At 35.2% G+C, this 24,789-nt stretch overlaps 1 protein-coding gene across 3 annotated transcripts in view; it reads left to right on the forward strand.

Annotated features, from left to right (window-relative positions):
- The first annotated feature begins 365 nt into the window (after positions 1-365).
- The window catches only part of LOC129256704 (IQ motif and SEC7 domain-containing protein 1-like), a 39,295-nt gene continuing 14,871 nt past the window's right edge, over positions 366-24,789 (forward strand). The window contains exons 1-4 of one of the 3 annotated variants that reach the window (XM_064097716.1): positions 366-521; positions 7,184-7,886; positions 8,792-10,782; positions 14,264-14,425. In XM_064097716.1, coding sequence (XP_063953786.1) covers positions 466-521; positions 7,184-7,886; positions 8,792-10,782; positions 14,264-14,425 — 2,912 coding nt within the window. In that variant the 5' untranslated portion in view covers positions 366-465. Of the gene's footprint in view, positions 522-6,601; positions 6,813-7,183; positions 7,887-8,300; positions 8,662-8,791; positions 10,783-14,263; positions 14,426-24,789 lie in introns of those variants that run through there. The other 2 variants (XM_064097717.1, XM_054894869.2) reach the window with 2 other exon arrangements.

Consider the following 24,789-nt stretch of genomic DNA (forward strand, 5'->3'; position numbering starts at 1 on the left):
ACTCTGAGCTTTTAGGCTGTTTGTTCATTTCTGTGGGTGAATAGTCTTTGTGTCTCTTCTGCTATTCTTGGAGTGTGTATTATCAATATTCATATGGACTAATCCAGTGTTTCATCTGTGGTTTGATACACCAAATTGTGTATGGTTTGACAACAGCGGTAAGAAAGAGGAAGTTTGAATGGGGTGGTGTATAGGTTATGGCCTTTAGACTTTGGTATAATGAAGGATATCATTATGGATTGCTGCCTACCTGGCCTATTGCATTGATGATTTCTACTGCGACCATGACTCATTTTTAGAATAAAAACTGGAAGAGGATTTGGTTGAGATTATGGTATTGTGATCATTTTGGAGCCCTACCTCATAAAGTGAGATAGGTATGGATATAAATGGTTTATATTAGGTGAACATTACCAGTATTCATTGTTTGACATTGAGATCATTGTAAGCATACATGAAGGATTCATGTTAGTCCTGTTCATTTACGTGAAAATGACTTTGGAAGACGATATACAACAGAGGTGAGAATGTAGTATTAAGTAATTAATGATTTTGATTTTTTTTTACTGCAACTGATATATTTGTGCGACCTGTCTTATTCTATATTGGCAGTTTGTTTTCTTAGGGTGAGTGAAATAGTGCTGGATAATAGGCCTAAATGTAGAGAAACAACATTAGTTTGTAAAAATCAAGAAGATTCTCTGGATGTAGTTGATAACTATTTCGACATAAAATTTACCAGATGTAAACTCAATCCATTAATCAAATTTCAGCAATTTCTACAGTCAACTGCCATACAATCATAATTTCAGGTTCTGTACACATGTTAAATAGCTCTGTTTTCAATTAATCTTTCCTTCAGCTATTGCCGAAAGCAGAAATATGAAAATAGAATTAAGCTTTAGAGTTGGGGCAAATTTTCCAATAAAGCAGTACGTGCATTTCCAGTGAATCATGTATAATCTTGTAAGTTTGTGACTTATACAATCTGGGAATGGATTTGTCATATGGGATGTATTTCTAGAGTCTTGTCGGTAATATTTCTTCCTCCTGCTCTGCCGTCATTTCTTGCCATGCTCCCTAAATAACGATAGTGCTACGGTTGGATTTACAGTAGGCTTGTGAACTGTGATAAGAAGCTATGTTTAGTGTATTTGAGTTTGTTAATGTATGATGAGTATTTCCCAGTTGTCTGTAGAATGAATGGATAATCTTCATTCAGCAACCACAAACATGTTTGACTAGAATTTATTTTTGTGACAACTGGGATAGAATTTTACACTTGATTTGTTTCTTCTTAAAAAAGAAAGAGAGAAAAGATCCATTCCTATTTGAATATGTATAGAAGATGAAAATGTAACTTTCATGAAAGTCTTTAAAATGCACAATAAAACATTTTCAGTTATTTATTTTGAAAAGCTTGAAATTTAGCTCTGTAACTTGAAAACTAACCTTTTTCAACTGGCTATCAGAATAATTTTGGGGGTTTTAAAGTCATTTTTTTAATTTGAAGATGTTTTATAAGCATAGAAAAGTGTTATTTTCATCAGCTCTGTTCTTTCAAATATGAATAATTTTATTTCTAGTTTAGCAGAAGATGTGTGAAGCATATTTTTAGGAACAGGAATTGGAAATCACCCAATTATCCAAACCATTTTTCCTCCTTAATTTTCACTTTCTCTGTTGCCTTGAAATTTGTAAGTTGATTTACTACCACCATATTTAAGTGTGTTCTCTTTTCATATTTCCTATCTGATCCAAGATTTCCAGCCTGTTTTCATATAAATCTGGATATGACTAAATCCAGAACACACTGTCTCTCTCTTTAATGATCAAAACATAAATGGAAAGTTAATACAATAAATACAGATTAGTAATACAGAGAGGAGAGGTACAAATGTTCATGCTAGGAATGAGTAATTTTTTGTAAATCATTTCTTCTATATTTCCACTCTTTTACTGTTAAGTTAATGTCTTCTGTGCCCTATCATTGTTTAAGGTTCCATTATAGTTTGACTTATTTACGCATTTAATGCTAAATCTTCTACTTCCAGTAGACATGATATCAGAGCTATCTGGTTCCAATAACCTCATACACTTGTATTCAGAATGTTAACATCTACTCTAGATATGTAACTAGGAATAATTGATGTAGGAAGAGGGATATGTGTGTGTGTGGGGGGAGGGGGTAGCACAGGCTGTATGTATGTATGTATGTATGTATGTATGTACATAGCTTGTGTTAAACAAAATTAAGTCTAGAATCCAAATATATTCAGTGATTTGTATTTCATTTAAGTTTTTTTTCATAGACTTAGTGTGCCATTGAACTCCATTTTTAGGCAAATCAATCTTAAACTGACTGGTAACCTTACTAGTTTTCTGAGCTTTAGATTTAAGAAATAATGGTTTCATGAATAAAGATGTTTAAGAGACTTTGGATAAGGGATGTTAATTCTACAGGACTCTTGAGTTAAGCTTAGGATGAGTGGGTGATGGTGATTGGCGAGCCAATACTAAATGTTTGTGACAGCTTTATTAAATCCTCTCTACTATACTAGCTTTCTTCACAATGGAAGAAGTGATCTCTGCCATCATTAATCATGAAGATGAGACAAGGAAAGACATCCCTTAAAATTTAAATGACAAAATCTGTACCAAATATGATTTTAAACAATCTGTGGCATTTCTATGTAAAGAAATGTAAAAATAAAAATAGCATCTTCTCTTTAGGATGAATGGAACAGTAAATTGTTATTTCTTTAACACTATTTATTCCTTGAATTAATAGGGGATCACTTCTTAAAGGTCAAGTCCACCCTATGTTGAGTTAAATCAACAGAGAAAAAATCAAGCAAGCATAACACTGAAAATTTCAACAAAATTGGATGTAAAATAAGAAAGTTATGACATTGTAAAGTTTTGCTTATTTTTTCACAAATCAGTTATATGCACATCTCGATGACATGCAAATGAGAGTCGATGTCCCTCACTTTTTTTGTTTTTTTATTGTTTGAAATATACAATATTTTAATTTTTACAGATTTGATAATAAGGACCAACTTGACTGAACCATAAAATGTTAAGGCGATGCAATTCCACATGCTCAGGGAGGAATGAAACTTTGTTTCAAAGGATAATTAGAGGATATGGGAATAAATCATATTTCATATAACGAAATACAAAACAAATAGTGAGTGATGTCACCAGTCCCCTCATTTGCATACAGACCAGGATGTGCATATAACTGTTTTGTGAAATTAAGTGAAAATTAAAAATGCCATAACTTTTTTATTTTACAACTAATTTTGATGAAAGTTTTAGTGTTCTTGTTGGATATTTTTTCTTTTTATCCAATTTAACTCTTTGTTGGGGTGGACTTGTCCTTTAAAGGGACAAGATAGTATTTTTCCTTTACTAGGACCAAACTGGGCCTAATATATTCTCTCAATTGAATTATTAAGTCAGCTAAAGCAGTTCTGACTATCTTCATATTCTAATTAAAGGCAGAGACATATTAGGATGCCTAGTACTTATGCTCTTTATTGCAGGGAACTAAGGTCTGTTGAGAGACACAGCATGTGCTAAGAGGATAAGTGAATTTCCCTTTTTAATTTATGTTGGTAGACAAAGAATTATTCAAAAATTAAAACAATTATCTTAATTTGTATCCAGGGGCGTATGGTTGCGTTGGAGACAAGATAATAACACATCTACTGCATTTTGAATGTACAGAAGAAATAGAATACCAGACAGTGATAATGACTGCTGGATATTGACTGGTTAGGTGAAGGCCTTACCATAGACATTTAAGGAAAGGAGCTGGCTTTGCATATTGTGAAAATTACTCCAGCCGAGTGTGTAGATTGTAGCAGGCCCTTGAAGTACAGCTTGAAGAGTCCATTACCATTAATGGCACATGTGATGCTTATGCAACTATGTTGTAAGTTTGTTGCAGTTTTTGAATTGCCTATGAGTGAATTTTATGTTGTGAGTTGTATACTAAACATGCATTAGTGTGGGTAGATCAGAGGTCTGGAGAGATAAATTGACTGCCTTAGCATAAGACTAGCAGTAATATTCATTGATTGAAAAAAGGTTGATGGATTGCTTACTATCCAGGTTCTGCTATAGAGATTAAAAGGATGAATGCAATTATTGGGGCACCGTGTCTTTCCACCATTAAAAAATTGTCAGAATTTTAAAAGAGAAGGCTTGTAAGAGATCATGATCAATCACTGATATACCTTACATCAACAGGTTATTTGTAAGTCCATGAATGGATATATTAGCCTGTAGATCATAATAATTGAGATCTTTTAAACTTTGCTATTAAGAATCTGTCAATAAGAGCTTTAGGGATTAAGATGACTGAACAAACTGTGTCCTGTCTTAACTCACCAGGTCAAAGAATAAAAGACAGGTATTTGAAGCCATTAGGTTTGCTCTACAGGAAAGGGTGCCATAAGCCCTGGTAGCATACCCACAACCTGAAAGGAAGTGAATAATTGTATCTCTGTCATCTGTCAATGCCTTACTGTTCTTAGCACAGCTAGGTCAATACAAAACTAAACTTGAACTAAAAAACATCTTCATTACAGACGGGTGAAAGATTTTTTTAAAAACAAAATAATAGATTATTGAAACGATTTAGATTTTCCCCATTTTGTATTGATTCCATAACAATGTGAGAGATTTATTGACGTCAACACGGCCAGTTTTAAAATAATTTGGACTACCCCATACTCCTTGCGAAAAGGAATTGCAAATTAAGAAGGAATTATATTAAGAAGTGCAATAAACGTGCATTATAAATTTAAAACAAAATATTATAATAAGAAGTGCAATAAATATTCATTACAAAGGCAGTGTTTAAATCCATTGATATTTTACTTATCATTCCCCTCTGAGAGAAGAGACTCAATTGAAGAGATAACCTGGTGTTGAACCTGACAAAATTCCATTCTAGAAATACAGGAAAATGAATAACAGGCATGGGGCTGTGATGACTATACTCCCTTGAGCATGTCTCAACATATTCATAGATCCTGTGTATATGAATGTAATCAAGTTTCTGCTATCTTAATGTTTCCTAATGGTGTATTGCCATCATAAGAGGAATTAAAATGCAGACTCCCTGTTTGGGATGCTGGGAGACACATCAGCAGTAGAATTGTTTTCAAGAGAGGGAGCTGAATCACTTTGTCAGCTGACAGAGCTGGGATGACAAATTAAAAGTATATGTTCCCTTACCTTTGGAGATTCACACTCCTTCCCCAATTGTAAATGCATATTTACAAGTCAACCATATGCTATTGTTTCCTATTCATTGGAATTGGCATAGATTGAATTTCATTGAAAATTAGTTCAGATGATATGATTATCTAAATTAAACACAGAATTTTAGATGCTTGACGTATTCTCTTTTATGTAGGTCTACATGACAAAACTGCATCTGAATAAAATGATGCAGCTATGTATTTAAAAGAGATAATTTGTTTATATACATGTGTGGTTGTCATCTGAGTATCATCTCAAGCCTATACTCCATTTGGAGCTAGCCAAGTTTCTCTGTGTGGATATAGAGGCTAATCAGTATGTCACCTGAGTAGGATTCTATTTATACCAATACTCAGGTGTGACCTTATCTCATCCTATTAATACTCCTGACATGCTGACACCAAGGATTAGCTGGCTGTTTTGTCTTAACAATATTGTTTTCAGATTTATGAATATTTGCTTACTTTTCAAACATATTCTTTTATGTATTTTTAGGGGAGCTTTCACAGCATTTTATAGCAATTTTTTTAATTTTGTAAGATAATGAGACTTGTTTCAAAATGAATTCTAGACATTTATTCAAACAAGTCATGTTATCAATCAAAAAATGCACTGTCCAATCCATTGGGATTTCTTGTTTTCATTTTTGTAACCACATATAACAATGCAAACCAAAATTGAAAATTAACAAATGAAATGAAGAAAAGAGCATGTCCCTTTTGATAGTTTTGTGGTCTGTTATCCCAGAATTTCTGTTAACACATCGACCCATTTAGGGTGTTTTGCAAAAAGTGTTTGCTTGAGCAAGCAAATCCAGAAAATTTGAAATAGTGGCATTTCTGTTCTGTTTTTTTTATTGCACATATTTGGAATACCATATTAAAATGTCAATACCAGTTCTTATTCATAAACAGCATTGTTTTGATATACATGTATTTGAAACCAAGATTTGACTTGCATTTGCTTTTTAAATGAAAATTTAGTTGTAGCTATTACTGATCCTGAAATTACAATATTTCTGATAAATATCTTGGTACGAATACAATAGAATCTAACAAGTAGAGATATAGAGAGCTTCTGGGAAAAAAATAAAACAGCAACAAGGAGGCGTTGCCAATTATAGATCCTTCATTTTTGGAGTACGATACCACTACATTTACATATCACTGACTTACGTCACTGATACTTCCTCCTGCATGCATGGCACACATAGTATCCCATTGACTGTGTGTGCATGTATGTGTATGTGTATTCTTGTATGTATTAGGCATTGGACTGTGACGCATGGTGAATTTGAATTATCGTTTTAAAAACAAACACCAGTACAATGCACCGGTATGTGTGTGGGACTGGTGATATATAGCAACGGGAATTATATGCAAATAGATATAGTTTCACGTGTGAAGTATTTTTATCCTACTTTTGTCTTGGTTTGATGATGTTTTAATTGGAGTTCAAAGTCATTTTGTTTCTCACTGTCACTGGGAGTGTAACTGTTTAGTGTTGCATTGTACAATTTCATTTCTCAACTTGTGAGTATACTTTTCAAATCGGCTCTCTACACTTCAAGATTTTATCAATAGCTGGTATTTTGTGCAGATTAAAGAAAATAGAAAGGACTTGGGAAGAAGATGGATAAAATAGCAGATGTAGAGAGAGAAAAACTGATTTATCAGCTAATTCTCTGTGCGTCAGCAGAGACGATGAATAAATCCTGGTTTCCATAGTGATAGCATGAATTTGAAGACAGTATCCAAAAATGTTCATGAAGTAATGATTGAATGTATGGATTCTTCAATTTAAATCTTATCTTATACATTCATAGTGAGTGTGAGACCGTTTTATTTTTCTATGATCGATTGCATTACTTATTTATCTTTATTTCTTTTTGGCTCCTTTGCAGTGACCAGCAACTGGCTGCAGATCCAAGTGATCTGTTAAAGGATTCCAATTCTAACACACCAAAGACTGCAGAGTCTACACCTCCAAAGGATATCCAGACAAGTACTCCAACCCCATCAACACCTACTCTACAATCGCCCAGTACAACCCCTCGTGGAGGGAAACCAAGTCCACCACCTAAACCAAATACAACACCTAAAACACCCAGGAGAACTCCCCCACCTCGTCAAGACTCACTGCACACTTCACCAACCCCTGAGTTGGCTGTTAAAGGAAGTCCCCGTCCTATTCCAAGAAGAAAACCAAAACCAGAAACCAGAACTATTGCAATTCAGACTGATAATTCCCATACACCATCAACCTCGACAGATTCACCTCAAATACAGGGATCACCAGCAAGGGTCTTTCCAACTCAAGCAAGTATAACGATTCCTGAGCAGGCTGTTCTACGACAGTCTACACCTCACACTAGGGTCAGTCGAGCTGTTTCTATTGCTGTTGATTCTCCTACTACTCATCTTGCTGGTACCTCACAGGAGAAACCTACCAAGATCAGATGGGACCTCTCACCTAGTCCAAGGAATAGGGCATCATTGAGAAGAGAAAAGTCGATCAAGCAACGGAGAGAAGAGGAACGTCTAATTAAGCAGTCTAGAGTTCTTGGTAGTTCATATGAACTATCTCCTGATCTTCAACAAAAACAGGTTGGCCTAAATCATCATTCCAATCATCTTGATCAGCAGTTTATTTGCATTTTAGGTCTACCTTTAAAACAACTTTTTTGTTGCTTTCCTTTGCAAGACAACATAAAATCTTTTGTACAACAATCAGCTACAAATTATATTATGAAATACTATTTTCTTTAAGTTGTGAAATGCATTGTTAATTTCCCTCATATTAAGTTTACTTTTGATCAAAACAATTACAATGCTTATTTACTGTATATTTGTAGTAATGAATAAGGGTTTGTTTATAGTCTAGATTTCTATGTGTTGTTGCATTTTCTCCATTCATCAATCATTTACTATCTTAAGCATTATGTAATATCCAAAGTCCAAAGTTCAAGAATGTATTTTTGTACACCACAGAGACGATGTAAATGAGTGCTTGATTTTTTTATAATAGATCTGTCCATTCTAAAAAAAAACCCAACACTTAGCAGTCATACGATTTCCATTTTCATGGTCTAGTCCATTTTGAAAGAATAGGGAAGAGCAGCATATGTCGATGTCAATGAGAGGGAATGCTATGAGCCAATTGACAGGTGTGAGCAAACAATGTATAACAGTACAGTGTTGAAATCTATCAGTGTATAGTCAACATGTGTTGGGCGTACAACAGGATGTTAATTTGTGGCCCACAAGTAGGATTTTAACCAATAATTAGCTGTACATTTGATAACACTGGGTGGAGTACAACAGGCATTTTCTGATTTCACTTGAAGAGAGATAGGAATATAATAATTTTCTCTCTGATCAGGTAAGTTACAACTTTCCCTAGTTTATTTTTCTTAATTTGACTTGAGATAATGATCTATTGACTACAAAATATTTTTCATATTGAGAAATTAAATGTGTTTTTTTTTATACTGTTTTTCATTTTTATACAGGTTGAGATGCTAGAGAAGCGTTATGGTGGTCGTGCCAAGGCTCAGAAAGCAGCTCTAGTAATTCAACAAGCATATCGCAAGCATGAACTTCAGAAAGAATTCCAGCGACTCCGGAGAACACGTTCTGATTCGCGGATCTCAAGCTATCTAAAGAACTACTCTGCTAAGGTTCACTCTAAATATAGCAATCGTGCAAGGGTAATGGTCATAGAAGATGCTGATTCATCAACTCCTGTGATCAAAGATACAAAAGGAACTATGAGAAAATTGGAAAAATCAATTGATGAGGGGGCAGAAGAGCTTGCCAGTATAACTAGAGAACTTGAGTCCCAAGCAAAACAAGCTATAAATGAGAGCAGTATATCCCCTGTTGTGCGTTCAACACCAACAGAGCAGCATCGGAATAATAGCAATAACGTCTTTCCGAAGGGAATAGTCACTCCTAAAGACAAGGGTAGCAGTGGAGAAGTTGATGAAGTAAAAGAGGGAAGTGGGAAGAAAGTTGTTGTCACTCTGACAATGACAAGGCACAATTCATCTACAGAACTCCAAGAACGTAGTACACCACCCCGATCAGAAAAGACCATCATTACTCAGAAAGATGTTATAAGAGTTCAGTCACAGGAGGTATGGAAGTCCCCTCCCACCAAAGGCTCTTCCTCACCACCACCACCGATCTCACCTGGTAGTTCACCTCCAAGTGGTGGTAGGGCAGTCACTAAAATTATCACTACAAATAGTACAAGTGAGAAACAGGTAGCAAGGAAAATATGCATACCTGACATATCAGGGAGCCCTCCAGTAGCTCAGAACATTAGCCCAGGAGCCGGTGTCCATGTTCCAAGTCCAGTGGTAGTAAGGGCGAGTGAGATGCCATCAAGTACCCATTGTGGGTTTGTACTGACTGGAATCAAAGATAACTCTATTGGTAATGGAAGTGAAAGCCCTAAAATCAGCAGGCCTATCAAGACTGTTTCTGTAGGTAATGATGTCATGTCTCCTGTTATTGATCGTAAGATTGTCAAGAAAGAGAGTCCTATGGTTCAGTCTCCCCCTATGGGGGTACTTAGGGAATCAAGAAAGTCCCTTGACCAGGCAGCTGAGAAAAGTCATGTTTCCCCATCGACTGAACATGTGGAAGTTGGGCAAGATAGCAGTTATTCCCGCCACCCAACAAGGACAGATTCAAATGTTGTAACACAGGAAGTGGGAGACAGGAAGCAGCGTGTAGGTATTGAACAGTCAATAGAAACTAATTCTCTACGAGCCAGCCACACGCCAGTTAGCATGAGACAGGAAAGCAGTACAGATAAGAAGAGAGAGTCTGTAAGTAGTAGTGGAAGTACTTGTACAGAGGGTGATGTAAACATGGAATACATACTAGGTGGTCGAAGATTGACCAACATACGAGCAGATGATAGTGTATCAACTACATCAACTGTTAGTGGTGAGAGCTTTGAGGTCATCAATGTTGAACATAGTAGCTCTTCAGATGTACCATCTGTTGTTGTGGCGACGCCTGAGGGCTCACTCATGGATTTTATCCACTCAACGGATTCTGAAGGATCAGATACAGAGGGTGAATTTAGATCACGTTCTCACTCGGGATCATTAGGCAAAAACCAAAATGTTGCAATCACAGCTAAAAGACGCATGGCCAAAGCCAATAGCACCGGACAAATGAACTCACCAGTGTGGAAACGTAAGAATCAAGATACTAGGATAGGAACACGGAATGGAACACTTATGAATGGATCAGCTACTCCTGTTAGAATGACAAGATCAGACACTGGTGATAGTATGAGCAGTGAGAGTAGTGGATCATCTAAATATACCTTCCCTGATGACTCAAGCATATCAGAGAGTAATGACACATTACCAGGAGAGATAGAAGAATTATGTGAAAAAAGACCATTAGTTCCATCATTATCAATTCCTATGACACCATCCAGAAGAAGGAGATATAGAGTTGGAATAAACCTATTCAACAAGTGAGTATGCATTCATCTATGAATTCATTTAATCATGCTATATCCATTGCTAAACAATTTTGAATCATGCATATATACTATTGTAAATTTATATTATTTACTAAGCACCATTTCTTTTTTATTATTAGAAAGGCGATTAAATAAGTCCACCTATCTAAACACGATTAAGGAATAGGGAGTAGAAGTTTAACACAAATTTTCCTTTGCTATTTATTTTAGCATTGAATGTCCACTATGTATATATTATATTATACAACTAAAACATATTCACAAAATTTACCGGTTTAAGAACATATGGTTATGATTTAATTGGAGATAGCAAGGAGAGGATGATATATGGTCATATGATTGTCGTAACAAATTCATCCAGTTAATAGTAATAGGAAAAATGAGGAATGGTTCATTATAAAATTCTAAACACTATTTTTTTTCTCTCTTCCACAGGGATTTTATTTATCATTCAACATAACAAAACATCTTTTCCATAGCAAATCAAATTTATGGCAGTAAAATGTGATAAAACAAGAAAAGAAATAACTGTTGGTTCACATTGTAATGTATGAAGAAACAAATAATCAGTATTTTGTATCATGACAAACTTGTTTTTAGATAGGTGTAACTATATTCAGGACAAGTAATCTTTGATGACAATCATAAATTTGATTTAACTTCTGGTTTATGCATTAATAACAAAACTCTGTCTTTCCAAGAGATTTCTATGAATGAAGTAATCATTTTATATCCTCTTTTACAAGGTTTCATTATGAAAAAGGAAATGATGGAATAAAACCATAGCCATTTGGAGATTTATATCAATACTTTCTACTCATGATACGTTTTAGGAAATGAAAACTAATTCATTTTTTTAAAGATAGGGGCGTTGCCATGATTGATACAATAAAAGAACCCACCTTCAATTTAGGTTGTAATATGTGTGTGTGTAAAATTTACTTGTGATTGCAATACCATTACTTTTTAAAATGATTCATCAACTGAAAGCTTGTATATAAACAGGGTTTTTCCCCATTTCTCATGTATGGCCAAGTTGAATCAATTAATCTTTATTTAATTTATTGTTAGATAAGTGGGTTTCCTAATATTTTAAACCTTTAATGAATAAATTCTAATCCAAATGTCAAATATATCTTAGGCCTATAGATACTTTATCATGAGGTCCATTGAAATACTTGGTAAACAATAATAAATCTTGTCCTGTTTTACTTAATCATCGACTGAAAAATGATTGAATGAAATCATGGAAAGTGTTCTGGATTTCTAGATACTCATCTGAAAGCTATGTTACCAGGTATCATCCAAGGAAGTCTTTGTTAGGAATGATTTGAATTCAAAGAATTATTTCAGGTTTCAGGGATTCCCTATTCATATTTTGCAAACAGGAAGGCAATAGTGTCCAGATGTTTTTTCCTTAGCCTTTTAAAAGAAAGTCATGCTGTAAAACGTTCAAATGAAATCAGATCATAGAGCAGGAAATAGTTTTGACGTCATTGTGGGTACCCCCTACCCATGCCATGCTGTGATCTTCCTTAACACTCAACAATCAGGGTATGGCTTTAATGGTCTTACCATTAACTTTAGCCTAATAATTCAGACTACACAATTAATTCCCTGTATTTTTAAAATTCTTTTACATATAATATAAGTGGTGCAGTTATAGTTAAACAGTCATTATTAAGCAGATGAGAAATGTATTGACATCATAATGTCTTTGTTTCTTGGCCTTACTAGATGGAAGTTCAGATATGGCCAATCGATGGATGTCTACATTACAGGGTGGGGTCCAGTTTGAATACTTCAAGTCATGATAGTATTATCTGATTGAGTTGGAATGCTCAATATGCTTGTCTTTAATTAATCAAACATTCCAGATGGGCATTTCTTTGATATTTGTGTCCTTCAATAATTAATTGACAAGGGCACTTGTTTGAATAAGGGTTATTGTATATATTGTAGAGCCTTGTGTAGATTCCCTACATTTCTTTAGTGAATACTAAAGGAAGGATGATATAGGGAAACTGATATTGATACAGCTTGTGTTATTTAATTCCTCTCTGAAATATCTCTTCCTGAGACTTAAATATTAGTGTTACAGAGATTAATTGGTACAAAGTTTATGTCCATAATGATAAGACTTTCTCGCAAAAGCTCTATACAAAGTAAGTAAATTTCTGTTTAATTGAACAATTGGCAATGGAACTTCACAATAACATGTACAAGGATATTAAAAGGTTGTAATGCATGACATGTGTGCAACTACAGCCATTTTTTATTAATTAGCAGAATGGGATATTTCATGTCTCCTACTTGCTAGTAACCAAACCAAAAACCCAAACAATCTTTAGTTAATGATTATAATTTCTAAACAGTTTCCAAAATATCTGCTGTATGATAATTATGATTGATATATATTAAAGTATGCTTTGCATTTCATTGTTTTTGTTGATTACTTGAGTAAATATAAATGTACTGCACAGATGCAATAAACAACACAGATTAGTAAAATGATTTCATGATCCAAATCACAGAAGGAAGCATGCCAGGCAATTGGTTCTCTTATACTTTACATCTCTTTCCTCTTGCCATTTTTTTTCAGTTCCTAGAGACATATTTGCATTTATTTAAAAAAATGAATGTATTATCTTTGTATTAACCAATATCTACCATCAATGTCCAAAGTCCTGATATCATTGAGCAACAAACAATGTTGAGACAAATTTATATTCCCTAAATCAAACTGTTTTTATTGTATATGCTAGTGATGTAATTATCAGGCTTTTACAAATGTAATCTTTCTCAATTTGCCCCAAAACTAAATGTATTATATAATTTTTATTCAAAGATAACCAGTGTTTCACAATCTCATAATATAATGCAGTCGAATGTAACTTGGTCCCTGGTGTTATGGCAGTTAGTTCCCCCAAGTCTGCGCAGTCCCCCTTGTCTGCGCACACGCGTATCTGTGCGATTCTAGTAAAAGAAGATACACAACGAGCGCGAACTTTACACATGCAATACATGAACAGATATTCATGAAAATAATCTGACTCAAAATGGTGGAAAAATAATGAATTTTGGGCATTTCATGTGACGGCCTCAAAATGCAGCCTTTCTCATCAAAATTCCAGGATCGCGTGCAAACTGCAAAGTGAATGGGTGCACAGACATGTGGCACCATATTTTTGTTCAATCTGAAAATGACTGCCCAAGGTTTTTTCCAAGAAAATCATATATTTTAAATTTTTATTGAGATATTTGGCACACTTACATGATATAAGGAACATTTTCAACTGAAAGATTTTGTGAAATAAAAAGAAATTCATGTTCAATCTTAACTCAAATCGCTAGATGCTCAGACTTGGGGACCACCATCATATATTTATAAAAGGAAAAAAAGATGTACACCTGCAATTTTTGAAGCTGTTTGCCATTGTATTAATTGAGTTTTTTTTTCTTTATTTGACAGGAAACCTGAGAAAGGAATCAAGTTCTTAATTGAGAACAGGTTTATAGAAAACTCTCCTCACGAGGTTGCTAAGTTTCTTCTGAAGAGGACTGGATTTAGTAAACAGAAGATTGGTGAATACCTTGGAAACCTTCAAAAAGAATTCAATCAGATGGTGTTAGAGTAAGTCTCTGTTTTAGTCAATGGATGATGTCATAATCAGTTGGAGTAATGCTACAGTCACATTTGCTCGAAGGCGGCTGTATGGCGAGTCGAAAACAGCGGTTTTATTCATTTTTATTCAAACCCCCTAAATGTAGCTGGTACAAAAAATGTTAAAATGACTGTTTTCAACTCGCCGTATGGCTGCCAAAGAGCAGATGTGACTGAGATATGTCTCGCTGTTTTAGTCTATGGGATGGGGTCATTTAGATAGTTTTCATTAATCCTCAAAGATGCCAATGACATTGAAACCACACAATACACATGAACCCCATAGCCAAAGAGGTTTAACTAGGAAGGGTACATAAGTCATGAACTGTAAATTTCTCGTATCATAATCATACATCATTCAAGTATGAATTTAGCACCTTCTGCCAAAAGTGTGCTCTTCTATTAGGTCTGTCCAGGTTTATGCACTGAATTCTTGCCATTATGAACATAAAATCTGCATAGTCCATTGCTTTGTACCCCTACCTAGTTAAAGATAAATTCCAGTTCTGGTAACGATCTCAAAATGACTTTTTACAGAATCTAATATAATGACCACCAAGTGTCTGTTTGTATGAATAAAAAATATGTGCCAAAGGATTCTGGAAGAAATTGTGTAATTGCGTAGAAATAAGCAAAATAAGCGTGGATTCGGTCACTTCCTGTCGGGTCTTTATTCCAGCAATAATAATACACTGTCCCACGTGTGCCTATCTGTGTTGGCAATCTTCAGTGTGATCGTATTTCAGCTTAGATTTTATGATTTCACAAAGTTCAGTTTATGTAACTGTACCAGATCTAGATCCACGATGATATAGTCATGCTTAACCTTGGTTTTACAGACTTTCTCACGAAATTAGTGTTTTACTGCAACTACTATCATTTAGCTTTAAACCTCTTGTGAATTTGGGCCATAAGGTGGCAATATATCTTGCATGTTAGAAGTGAGCTACTACTTTTGTATATTTGTTTCTAGGATCTCAAGTATTGTCCATAGAGTGGATCTACACCACTAAAATGTCTGCTCATTTTCAAGTTTCTCTACATTTCCTTCTTCCATTTTCTCTGATGAATCATAAATATTGATTTCAAGTTTCTTTGTGACTGATACCAGTGGTAATGCAATGTTTGTTTCATACCCCTTTCATAAACCCAATAAAACATATCCTCCAATTAGCCGCCTAAGAGTAATGCGGATAATTCAATAAAAATTGCGTTCACAAACTCCATAAAATATTTTTACGAGCGCCCGTCCTGAAAAAGGCGGATAATCGTCATGACAACTGGACACGCCCCCTCCAATGCGGTTGTGTTGGAAAAGGGTGACCTTGTGACCGCACCATGGCAATTATCCGCATTATTTGGAAATACGTTCATAAACTCAAAATCTTGTCCCGATGCCGCTATTATGCGGATAATAGCAGCATCAGAATAATGCGGATAACTCTTGTCCTCCTCTGATTTTACGACCAAATTATGCTGCTATTAGCCGCATAATTGTGTTTTATTGGGTTTATGAAAGGGGTATCAGAAGTAATATATCATGTTGATTGGCATCCATTCCTATGGCACTGAGCCCATTCGTTGGAGGATATAAGGACCATGCATATATACAGCCTGGGATCATACAAACCACATGGATTCACTTTTTATACTTAACAAGCATTCACAAATCCTTCACTGATCTCAATTTCACAGAGCATGATGGGATATTGTGGTTTCTTTCACAGCCATGTCCTGATTCCCATAGAAATGTATTCCACAAAGAATTCTTATAGCTTTTATTTTTTCTTTCTGCTTTTAAATATCAAATCTACTTCTCTTATAAAAAAAAGTCTCTAACTTTGGTGTTAGAAGATAAAGAAGGAAGGAAATTCAGATGTTTTTGTTTTATTATCTGATAGTTCAGTGTCTAAGAAACTAACTTGAATTATCAATAATCAGTTTGCATGTTTGCTGCTATATAAGCAAAGTAATAAAAAATAAATTCAGAATAGGGTCAGAAAAATGATATGTGGATGGTTTTAGTCCGGGGGCTGGGAGAGTTTATTCAGCTGATCGGGCACAAAAGGTTTGATGGTCCCAAGATGTTGGCATGATATCAGTGGTCAAGAAAATGTGTTGCTGCCGGGTCAAATCCTGTACGGAAGGCCCATAGGGCCCCATTTTTGTCGGCCATCTTGAATTTTTCATGAAAATCAATTATTTTCATATTTTTGCACAAACAATGGAAAAATATTAAATAAATACGCATTTCACATTGATTTAGACAGTAGAAATCGATTGCAAGTGTTTTCAGAACAGTCCGGTTAATATTTTTTGAAAAATATAAGAATTGATGCCAAAATTTTCATGTTTTTAGGCAAAAATTTGCATGTGCATTGATATCTTTCTGTTTTGTCATTAATATCAGCAATCATTGCAAAATATCAGCATTCAACACGAAAGAGAATATATTAATGAGAACATTGATATGCTTCATGACAGTATTAATGTCTTAACTTGCTTAGATATAGGGAAAATACCTCCACATGCATTCCCCGATATTGCGATAAAATGACACCAAAAAGCAACCACCGTCATTGTCACACTAGTGATACCGATTTCAATGCGCTCGCTAGCTTGCCTTTCAAAAGAGTGCAATTTAGACTCCATCGGTCTTGCCTCGCCTTTGTTGGTGTGACTAGCACGCATTAATGCATGTAATGAGCGTCGCGATAGAAAAGTGTATATTACATTATGGCTATGAGGGCAAAAGGCGTTTTTTTACACATTTAAGCAACTTTTATGTTAATGAAACGTCTTGGAAAAGTTAGAGGAGGGATTGCTCTGCATGTTGCAAGCAATTACATTCGGACACCTCAAAACATAGTCCCGCAAGAGCCTGTCGAAGGTACGCCACCCTTATCCGAAGCTTGACTACTAAAATATCTTGCCTTTTGGAGCCCTCAATGTTGCAAAATGATGCTTCAGTTAGGTAAAAAACAACTTTTATTTTCTTGAAATCACTTGGAGACGAAAGAGTAGGCTTTTCTCTATCAGCTACATTTAAAGAAGTGAGGGCACAACAAAGCATACCCTCTCAGGGGGCTGCCCCAAGTCATCCATCCCCTTTTTCGTATTTTGCCCATTTCTTGGAAAATTCGTCATTTTGGAGCCAAATTGATGAAAAAAGTGTAATGAAACCACTTTTATTGTTTTAAACCACTTGAAGACAAAAGAGTAGACATTCTTCTATCTGTTACATATAAAGAATGACTGAAAAATGGAAGCCACCCCCGTCAGTGGGATGCCGAAAACACTATCCCCTTTTTCTGTATTTTGCAAATTTATGGAAAAATCTGCAAATTTGGAGCCCCCACTGAGGCTAAAGGGTGTTTCTGCTAAAAAGCAATCCATTTTCTTGTCTTAAAACCACATGGAGACAAAAGATTTGCTTTTCTTCTATCAGTTACATTATAATAGGTGCTGGGACAGCAAAGCCTACCCCCATCAGGGGCTCCTGAAATTACCCACCCCTTTTCTGTATTTTACCTTTTTTATTAGAAAATCTTCAAATTTGGAGCCCATATTGAGGCAAAAAGATGTTTCTCCTATGTATATCAAACCACTTGGAGACAAAAGAATAGCATTTATTATAGCATCAGTTACATATAACGAAGTGCTGGTATAGCAAAGCCTACCCCCGTCAAGGGCTCCAGAAATCACCCATCCCTTTTCCACATTTTACCTTTTTATTAGAAAATCTGAGAATTTGAACCCACATTGGGGCAAAAAGATGTTCCTCCTATCTTGCAAACAACTTTCATTGTCTTAAAACCACTTGGATAGGAAAAATTGATATTTTTCTATCTGCTACATATAACGAAGTGCTGGCACATAGAAGCCTACCCCCTCAGGGGGCTCCTGAAGTCAACCGCCCCCTTCCCGTATTCTGCCAATTTATGGGAAAAATCTGCCAATTTGGAGAAACTGAAGAGGGTAGGCATCGATGTGCCAACATCTTTTTATATGAAGCTGATATTAAACAAAATTCTTTTTAATTTCCAGGTGGTTTGAAAAAATAAAGTGACTTTACTTTTGTATCAGAAACGCCCTTTGCCTCAATGGCGACTCCAAAATAGCGAATTTTCTAATAATTAGACTAAATGGACAAACAGGATCGGGTGACTTAGTATTCGGCAGCCCCTGAAGAGGGTAGGCGTCGATGTGCCATGCAGCACTTCTTTATTTAAAAAGCCTACTCTTTCATCCCCAAGCCCAGGGGAATTGAAAAAAATAAAAATGGTTTTACATAATAGCAGAAATACCTTTTTGCATCAATGGGGCTAAACACTGCGAATTTTCCAATAAAGAGGGAAAATAGGCAAAAAGGTGGGGGTGACTTCAGCAATTGAGTAGCTTCGATGCGCCAGCACGTTTTTTGCATGTAGAAGAAAGCCTATTCTTTCATCTTTAAGTTGCTTCAAAAGATGATTTGGCTTCATTATATAGCAGGGATGCTAATTTACCTTAACAAGGGGTCAAAAACTGTGAATTATTCAATAAAGTGGGAAAATAGGCAAAGGGGGGGGGGGGATTCGGCAGCCTCTGTTGGGGGTAGGCTTCTTTGTGCAAGCACGTCTTCAAATGAAGCTGATGGAGAAAATCCTACCTTATTTCTCCCACGAGTTACAAAGCAATAAAAGTTACATTCTGCAAAGCGGAAACGCCGTTGGTCTCAATTGGGGCTCAAAAATTGCGAATTTTCCTAGAAATATACGAAATAGTGGTTGGATGTCTTCAGCTGCCCCCTGGGGGGTAGGCTTCGATGTGGCAGCACTTCGTTATAATGTAGCAGATAGAGAAAATACTACTTTTTGCATCCAAGTGGTTTTAAGACAATGAAAGTGTTTTGCTGTTTAGGAGAAACAACTTTGTGCCTCAAAGTGGGCTCCAAATTCGCAGATTTTCTAATAAAAAGGTAAAATACGGAAAAGGGGTGAGTGATTTCGGGAACCCCTGGCGCGGGTGTAGGCTTCAGTGTGAGAGCGCGTCTTCAAATGAAGCTGATGGAGAAAGTCTTATCTTTTTGTCTCCGAGTTACAAAACAATATAAATGACTTTCTGCAAAGCTGAAACGTCGTTGGTCTCAATTGGGGCTCTAAAATGGCGAATTTTCCTAGAAAAATGCGAAATAGGGGTTGGATGATTTCAGCTGCCCCCTGAGGGGGTAGCTTCGATGTGGCGGTACTTCGTTATAATGTAGCAGATAGGAAAATACTACTTTTTTGCATCCAAGTGGTTTTAAGACAAGGATAGTGTTTTGCTATATAGGAGAAACATCTTTTTGCCCCAATTTGGGCTCCAAATTCACAGATTTTCTAATAAAAAGGTAAAATACAGAAAAGGGGTGGGTAATTTCAGGAGCCCCTGACGGGGGTAGGCTTTGCTGTATCAGCTCTTATTATGTAACCGATAGAAGAAAGGCAACTCTTTTGTCTCCATGTGGTTTTAAGACAAGAAAATGGATTGCTTTTTAGCAGAAACACCCTTAAGCCTCAGTGGGCTCTCCAAATTTGCAGATTTTTCCATAAATTTGCAAAATACGGAAAAAAAGGGGATAGTGTTTTCGGCATCCCACTGACGGGGGTGACTTCCATTTTTCAGTCATTCTTTATATGTAACAGACAGAAGAATGTCTACTCTTTTGTCTTCAAGTGGTTTAAAACAATAAAAGTGGTTTCATTACATAGTAGAAACACTTTTCTCATCAATGTTGCTCCAAAATGACGAATTTTCCAAGAAATGGGCAAAATACGAAAAAGGGGATGGGTGACTTGGGGCAGCCCCCTGAGAGGGTAGGCTTTGTTGTGTCCTCACTTCTGTAAATGTAGCTGATAGAGAAAAGCCTACTCTTTCGTCTCCAAGTGATTTCAAGAAAATAAAAGTTGTTTTTTACCTAACTAAAGCATCATTTTGCCACACTGAGGGCTCCAAAAGGCAAGATATTTTAGTAGTCAAGCTTCGGATAAGGGTGGGGTACCTTCGACAGGCTCTTGCGGGACTATGTTTTGAGGTGTCCAAATGTAATTGCTTGCAACATGCAGAGCAATCCCTCCTCTAACTTTTCCAAGACGTTTCATTAACATAAAAGTTGCTTAAATGTGTAAAAAACGCCTTTTGCCCTCATAGCCATAATGTAATATACACTTTTCTATCGCGACGCTCATTACATGCATTAATGCATGCTAGTCACACCAACAAAGGCGAGGCAAGACCGATGGAGTCTAAATTGCACTCTTTTGAAAGGCAAGCTAGCGAGCGCATTGAAATCGGTATTACTAGTGTGACTATGACGGAGGTTGCTTTTTGGTGTCATTTTATCGCAATATAGGGGAATGCATATGGAGGTATTTCACCTATATCTAAGCAAGTTGAGACATTAATACTGTCATGAAGCATATCAATGTTCTCGTTAATATATTCTCTTTCGTGTTGAATGCTGATATTTTGCAATGATTGCTGATATTAATGACAAAACAGAAAGATATCAATGCACATGCAAATTTTTGCATAAAAACATGAAAATTTTGGCATAAATTCTTATATTTTTCAAAAAATATTAACCGGACTGTTCTGAAAACACTTGCAATCGATTTCTACTGTCTAAATCAATGTGAAATGCGTATTTATTTAATATTTTTCCATTGTTTGTGCAAAAATATGAAAATAATTGATTTTCATGAAAAATTCAAGATGGCCGACAAAAATGGGGCCCTGTGGGCCTTCCGTACAGGATTTGACCCAGCAGCAACACATTTTCTTGACCACTGATATCATGCCAACATCTTGGGACCATCAAACCTTTTGTACCCGATCAGCTGAATAAACTCTCCCAGCCCCCGGACTATTTTACAGGTTCCAAGGCTCACTCAGTTGTGTACTAAGCTAGTTATGAGAAAAGCTTAAAGTTATTGATTTCTTCAATGGGTGTATTTCCTTTTTCTTAGCCGAACTTGGGTTGGTTAATACCTCCTAAATCATAGAAAATGTATGATATTGATATGTTACTCTTCAAAGGAAGTGGTGGTACTTCCTTTCAAAAATATCACATTGAAAGTTGATGACTCATTCCAATACTAGGTGCTTTCTCTATTAAATTTACATTTTGCAGATGATTTTCCCATCTTTCCACCTCCAAATATCTTTTTTTCTTTTACAATGCATAAAGTATAAAATTATCAGTGAAATGGCATGATTAGATTTCATCTTTTGTTTCTTGTCTCAACATGCCAAAACTTAGTTGGCCTATATCAAACTTTCTGCATCATATTAAGTAACGTTATCATATCTTTCAATAAATACATGAGTCTTTAAATAAGTCTTTTCAATTTACCCAATTTACTAGGCCAGTTGAATTTTCCAGTTGTTGCATAATTATCTCTTTCCGTGCCAACTCATTGTCAATCGCATAAAAATATATTTCTATAACAAGAGATAGCATGGGATCTTCATGACTGATCAGTATAACATGAATGGGATAATCATGGCAGTAATGCAACAAAAACGATGTAAGAAAAGTTTACTGGGTCAAGTACCGTTATTGAGGATATATAAATTACAACAACTGTTAGAGGAATTGATTGTTATCAGAGAAATAAATTGCCTTTTTTTTGTTAGAAGCTGACTATCAACATCCTGTTAAATATCTAGATTAATCAAACTTAATTACTTGCCATTAATTAATCTGTATCCTGCCCTGTATTGTGAGATTCTATTTCCTCTTTATATTAAAGGGCATTGTGAAATGCATCAAATTAATACAAATTATTAGCATGCCATCATAAAGAATCATATCTTAGGGCAATCATAAACTGAAAATAAAAACACTTCTTAGTTTCTGACTTGGGTTTTGTTTCAATTTGCCCTCAAAATTTCCCCATCATTATTTGAAAACAGATCAATTCACCAAATGGGTGATTCCATACGTGTCGTACGGGACATTTAGAGAACATTTGACAGTTTTTTGACAAGAAAAACAAAAAATATTCCAGTAACTAAAGGTGATCATCAAGTACTACCAGAGTGTTAGAAAAACCAAGACTTAACATGACTTGAATTCACATCCTGTATAATACAGATTTAAAATTGTAATGTGTCGTACGGATGCAGAAAAAGTGGCTTTTTCGAAACCTCAAGTTTGTACTCTAAAGTCTGTGAGTTGGACGGATAATTTTCATAGAAACTGAACTCAAATTGATATTCAATTACCCAAGAACAAACACATCTATGAAAGAAAGCAAAATAAACATTCATGAATAAATAAAGCAAATTACAATTTTCGAGAACATTGTTGCGTACGGGACACTCAAAATGTGTCGTACGGGACACCTCTAAATTGAAGCCAAACTTTCTTTATGTCTCTTTGACTTCTTCAATCACTCTATTTGGCTGATGATAATGATAGTCCTATCAAACTAAAGACATTCATTAAGTTTGGCTGAATATTTCTGTCAATATATCATAAACAAAATAATGTGTCGTACGGGACACTTGTGTGTCGTACGGGACACTTGTGTGTCGTACGGGACACTTGTGTGTCGTACGGGACACTTGTGTGTTGTACAGACACTTGCGTGTTGTACTGGGCAGCCTAAAACAATGAACTTTTATCAATTAGAAGGGGAGCATTGCCCCTAAATTCTTCCTTTTTAATGAAAAGTCTTTTAATAAGTAGTCATTCAGGACAATATAATTAAGTAACCTCAATATATACAATCAGGAGCAATATGTTATCATTTTTTTTTCATGATGAGAAATGTACAAGGGTTCGCAGCATTTTTTCCAAGCTGAAGAACTTGAGGTTTTTGTGTGAAGTTATATTTTAGTGAATTAATTGATGATTTCCAATTCACTATTTAAACAATGAATGAATGAAACTGTTTGTGTAAATTATGGAGCTAAAATGTTATAATTTTTTCATATAAAATGTATATATACATGATATATGTCACAACTGTCACTTATAATTCCACAAAATATTTTTTTCTAAAGAAATACGGTTCTACTTTTTCAAACCTTTCTGCATTTCATGAAACCGTATGGTTTGTTTTATTTTCCAGATTTTTTTACAACTTGAAAAAAGTAAGGAGTTTCAATACTGTATATAAAAAAATTAGTGATCATCAAGGGAAGTCCAAATATTTGATTGATAGGTAATTTTTTTCACATCTTATAATAATTCCATACAAGAGGAAGTCATCTTCCAGGCTAGGGTGAATCAATTATAAAGGTTTCCTTTTCATGCTCAGTGACAAAGAAATTATTCTGCTCTGACCAGTGAAAATCACCAGTTTAGCTGAAGGGATTCACAAAAGAATACACCTACATGACATCAATTAAAATGGTTAGAATCACCTATTTCATGTTCTATGGAGATAAAAAAGTATTTTTTTCAGTTCACTTTATGTCAAATCAATTACTTGAATTAAAATAGGCCTACTATTTACAGTTTCTGAATCAAAATCCTGCAATTAAATGCATTATATATTGTGTGTCGTATGGGACAACTTTTAATAGGACAATTATCGAAAAATGAAGGGCTGTGATTAGATCCTTATGGAATAAATCGATCACCCATGGGTCAAAGAAAGAGAAACTGATATTGTGAAATTGCATCATCAAAAATAAAATTGTAGGACAAACTTTTGCATCTTTATGTGTCGTACGGGACATTGCCAAAATAGGTTCGGAAAAATCAGGGCTGCCCCTATTATGGATCATGAAAATGTTGTAGATATCATTTGGAACCATCAATGATACATTATTCCATTGACGTGCAATATTTTCAATCTTCTCGTGCTTTGCAAATAATTGTTTCAGGCAGTGTTTGTACTCGACTATTTAATTAGCAAAATTATTAAAAATTGAAAATTCCATTATTCTTCCCAAAAAAAACTATATCTGATTTCACTTTTGGTTAAAACTCATAATTTTCATAAAATTTAGGTATCATAGTAAAATATTACACTACTTATGACTTATTGAAAGCATGTTGAAATTTATGATATTTTTGAAGTTCTAGTGTGGAATCGCCCATATGCCTTTCAATACCAAATGACCCAATTCACCAAGTTTTTTTAAAATGTATAACTGAAGACCTTTTTCCTTATATTCCACATACAAGGATTATTTCTAAAAGGCTGTCCATCAAAAACATCTGTTGTGATATTTCTCAGGTTTACTAACACTTTTAATGTATGGTCTATAAAGTATAGTATTGATTTCTACCTGCTTTGACGTCTGTATTCAAATGATTGCTGCAAATGTTCAGTTGACAGTCAGTTAATACACTG

The sequence above is a fragment of the Lytechinus pictus genome, chromosome 3 (assembly GCF_037042905.1).
Source record: "Lytechinus pictus isolate F3 Inbred chromosome 3, Lp3.0, whole genome shotgun sequence".
Classification (NCBI taxonomy): domain Eukaryota; kingdom Metazoa; phylum Echinodermata; class Echinoidea; order Temnopleuroida; family Toxopneustidae; genus Lytechinus; species Lytechinus pictus.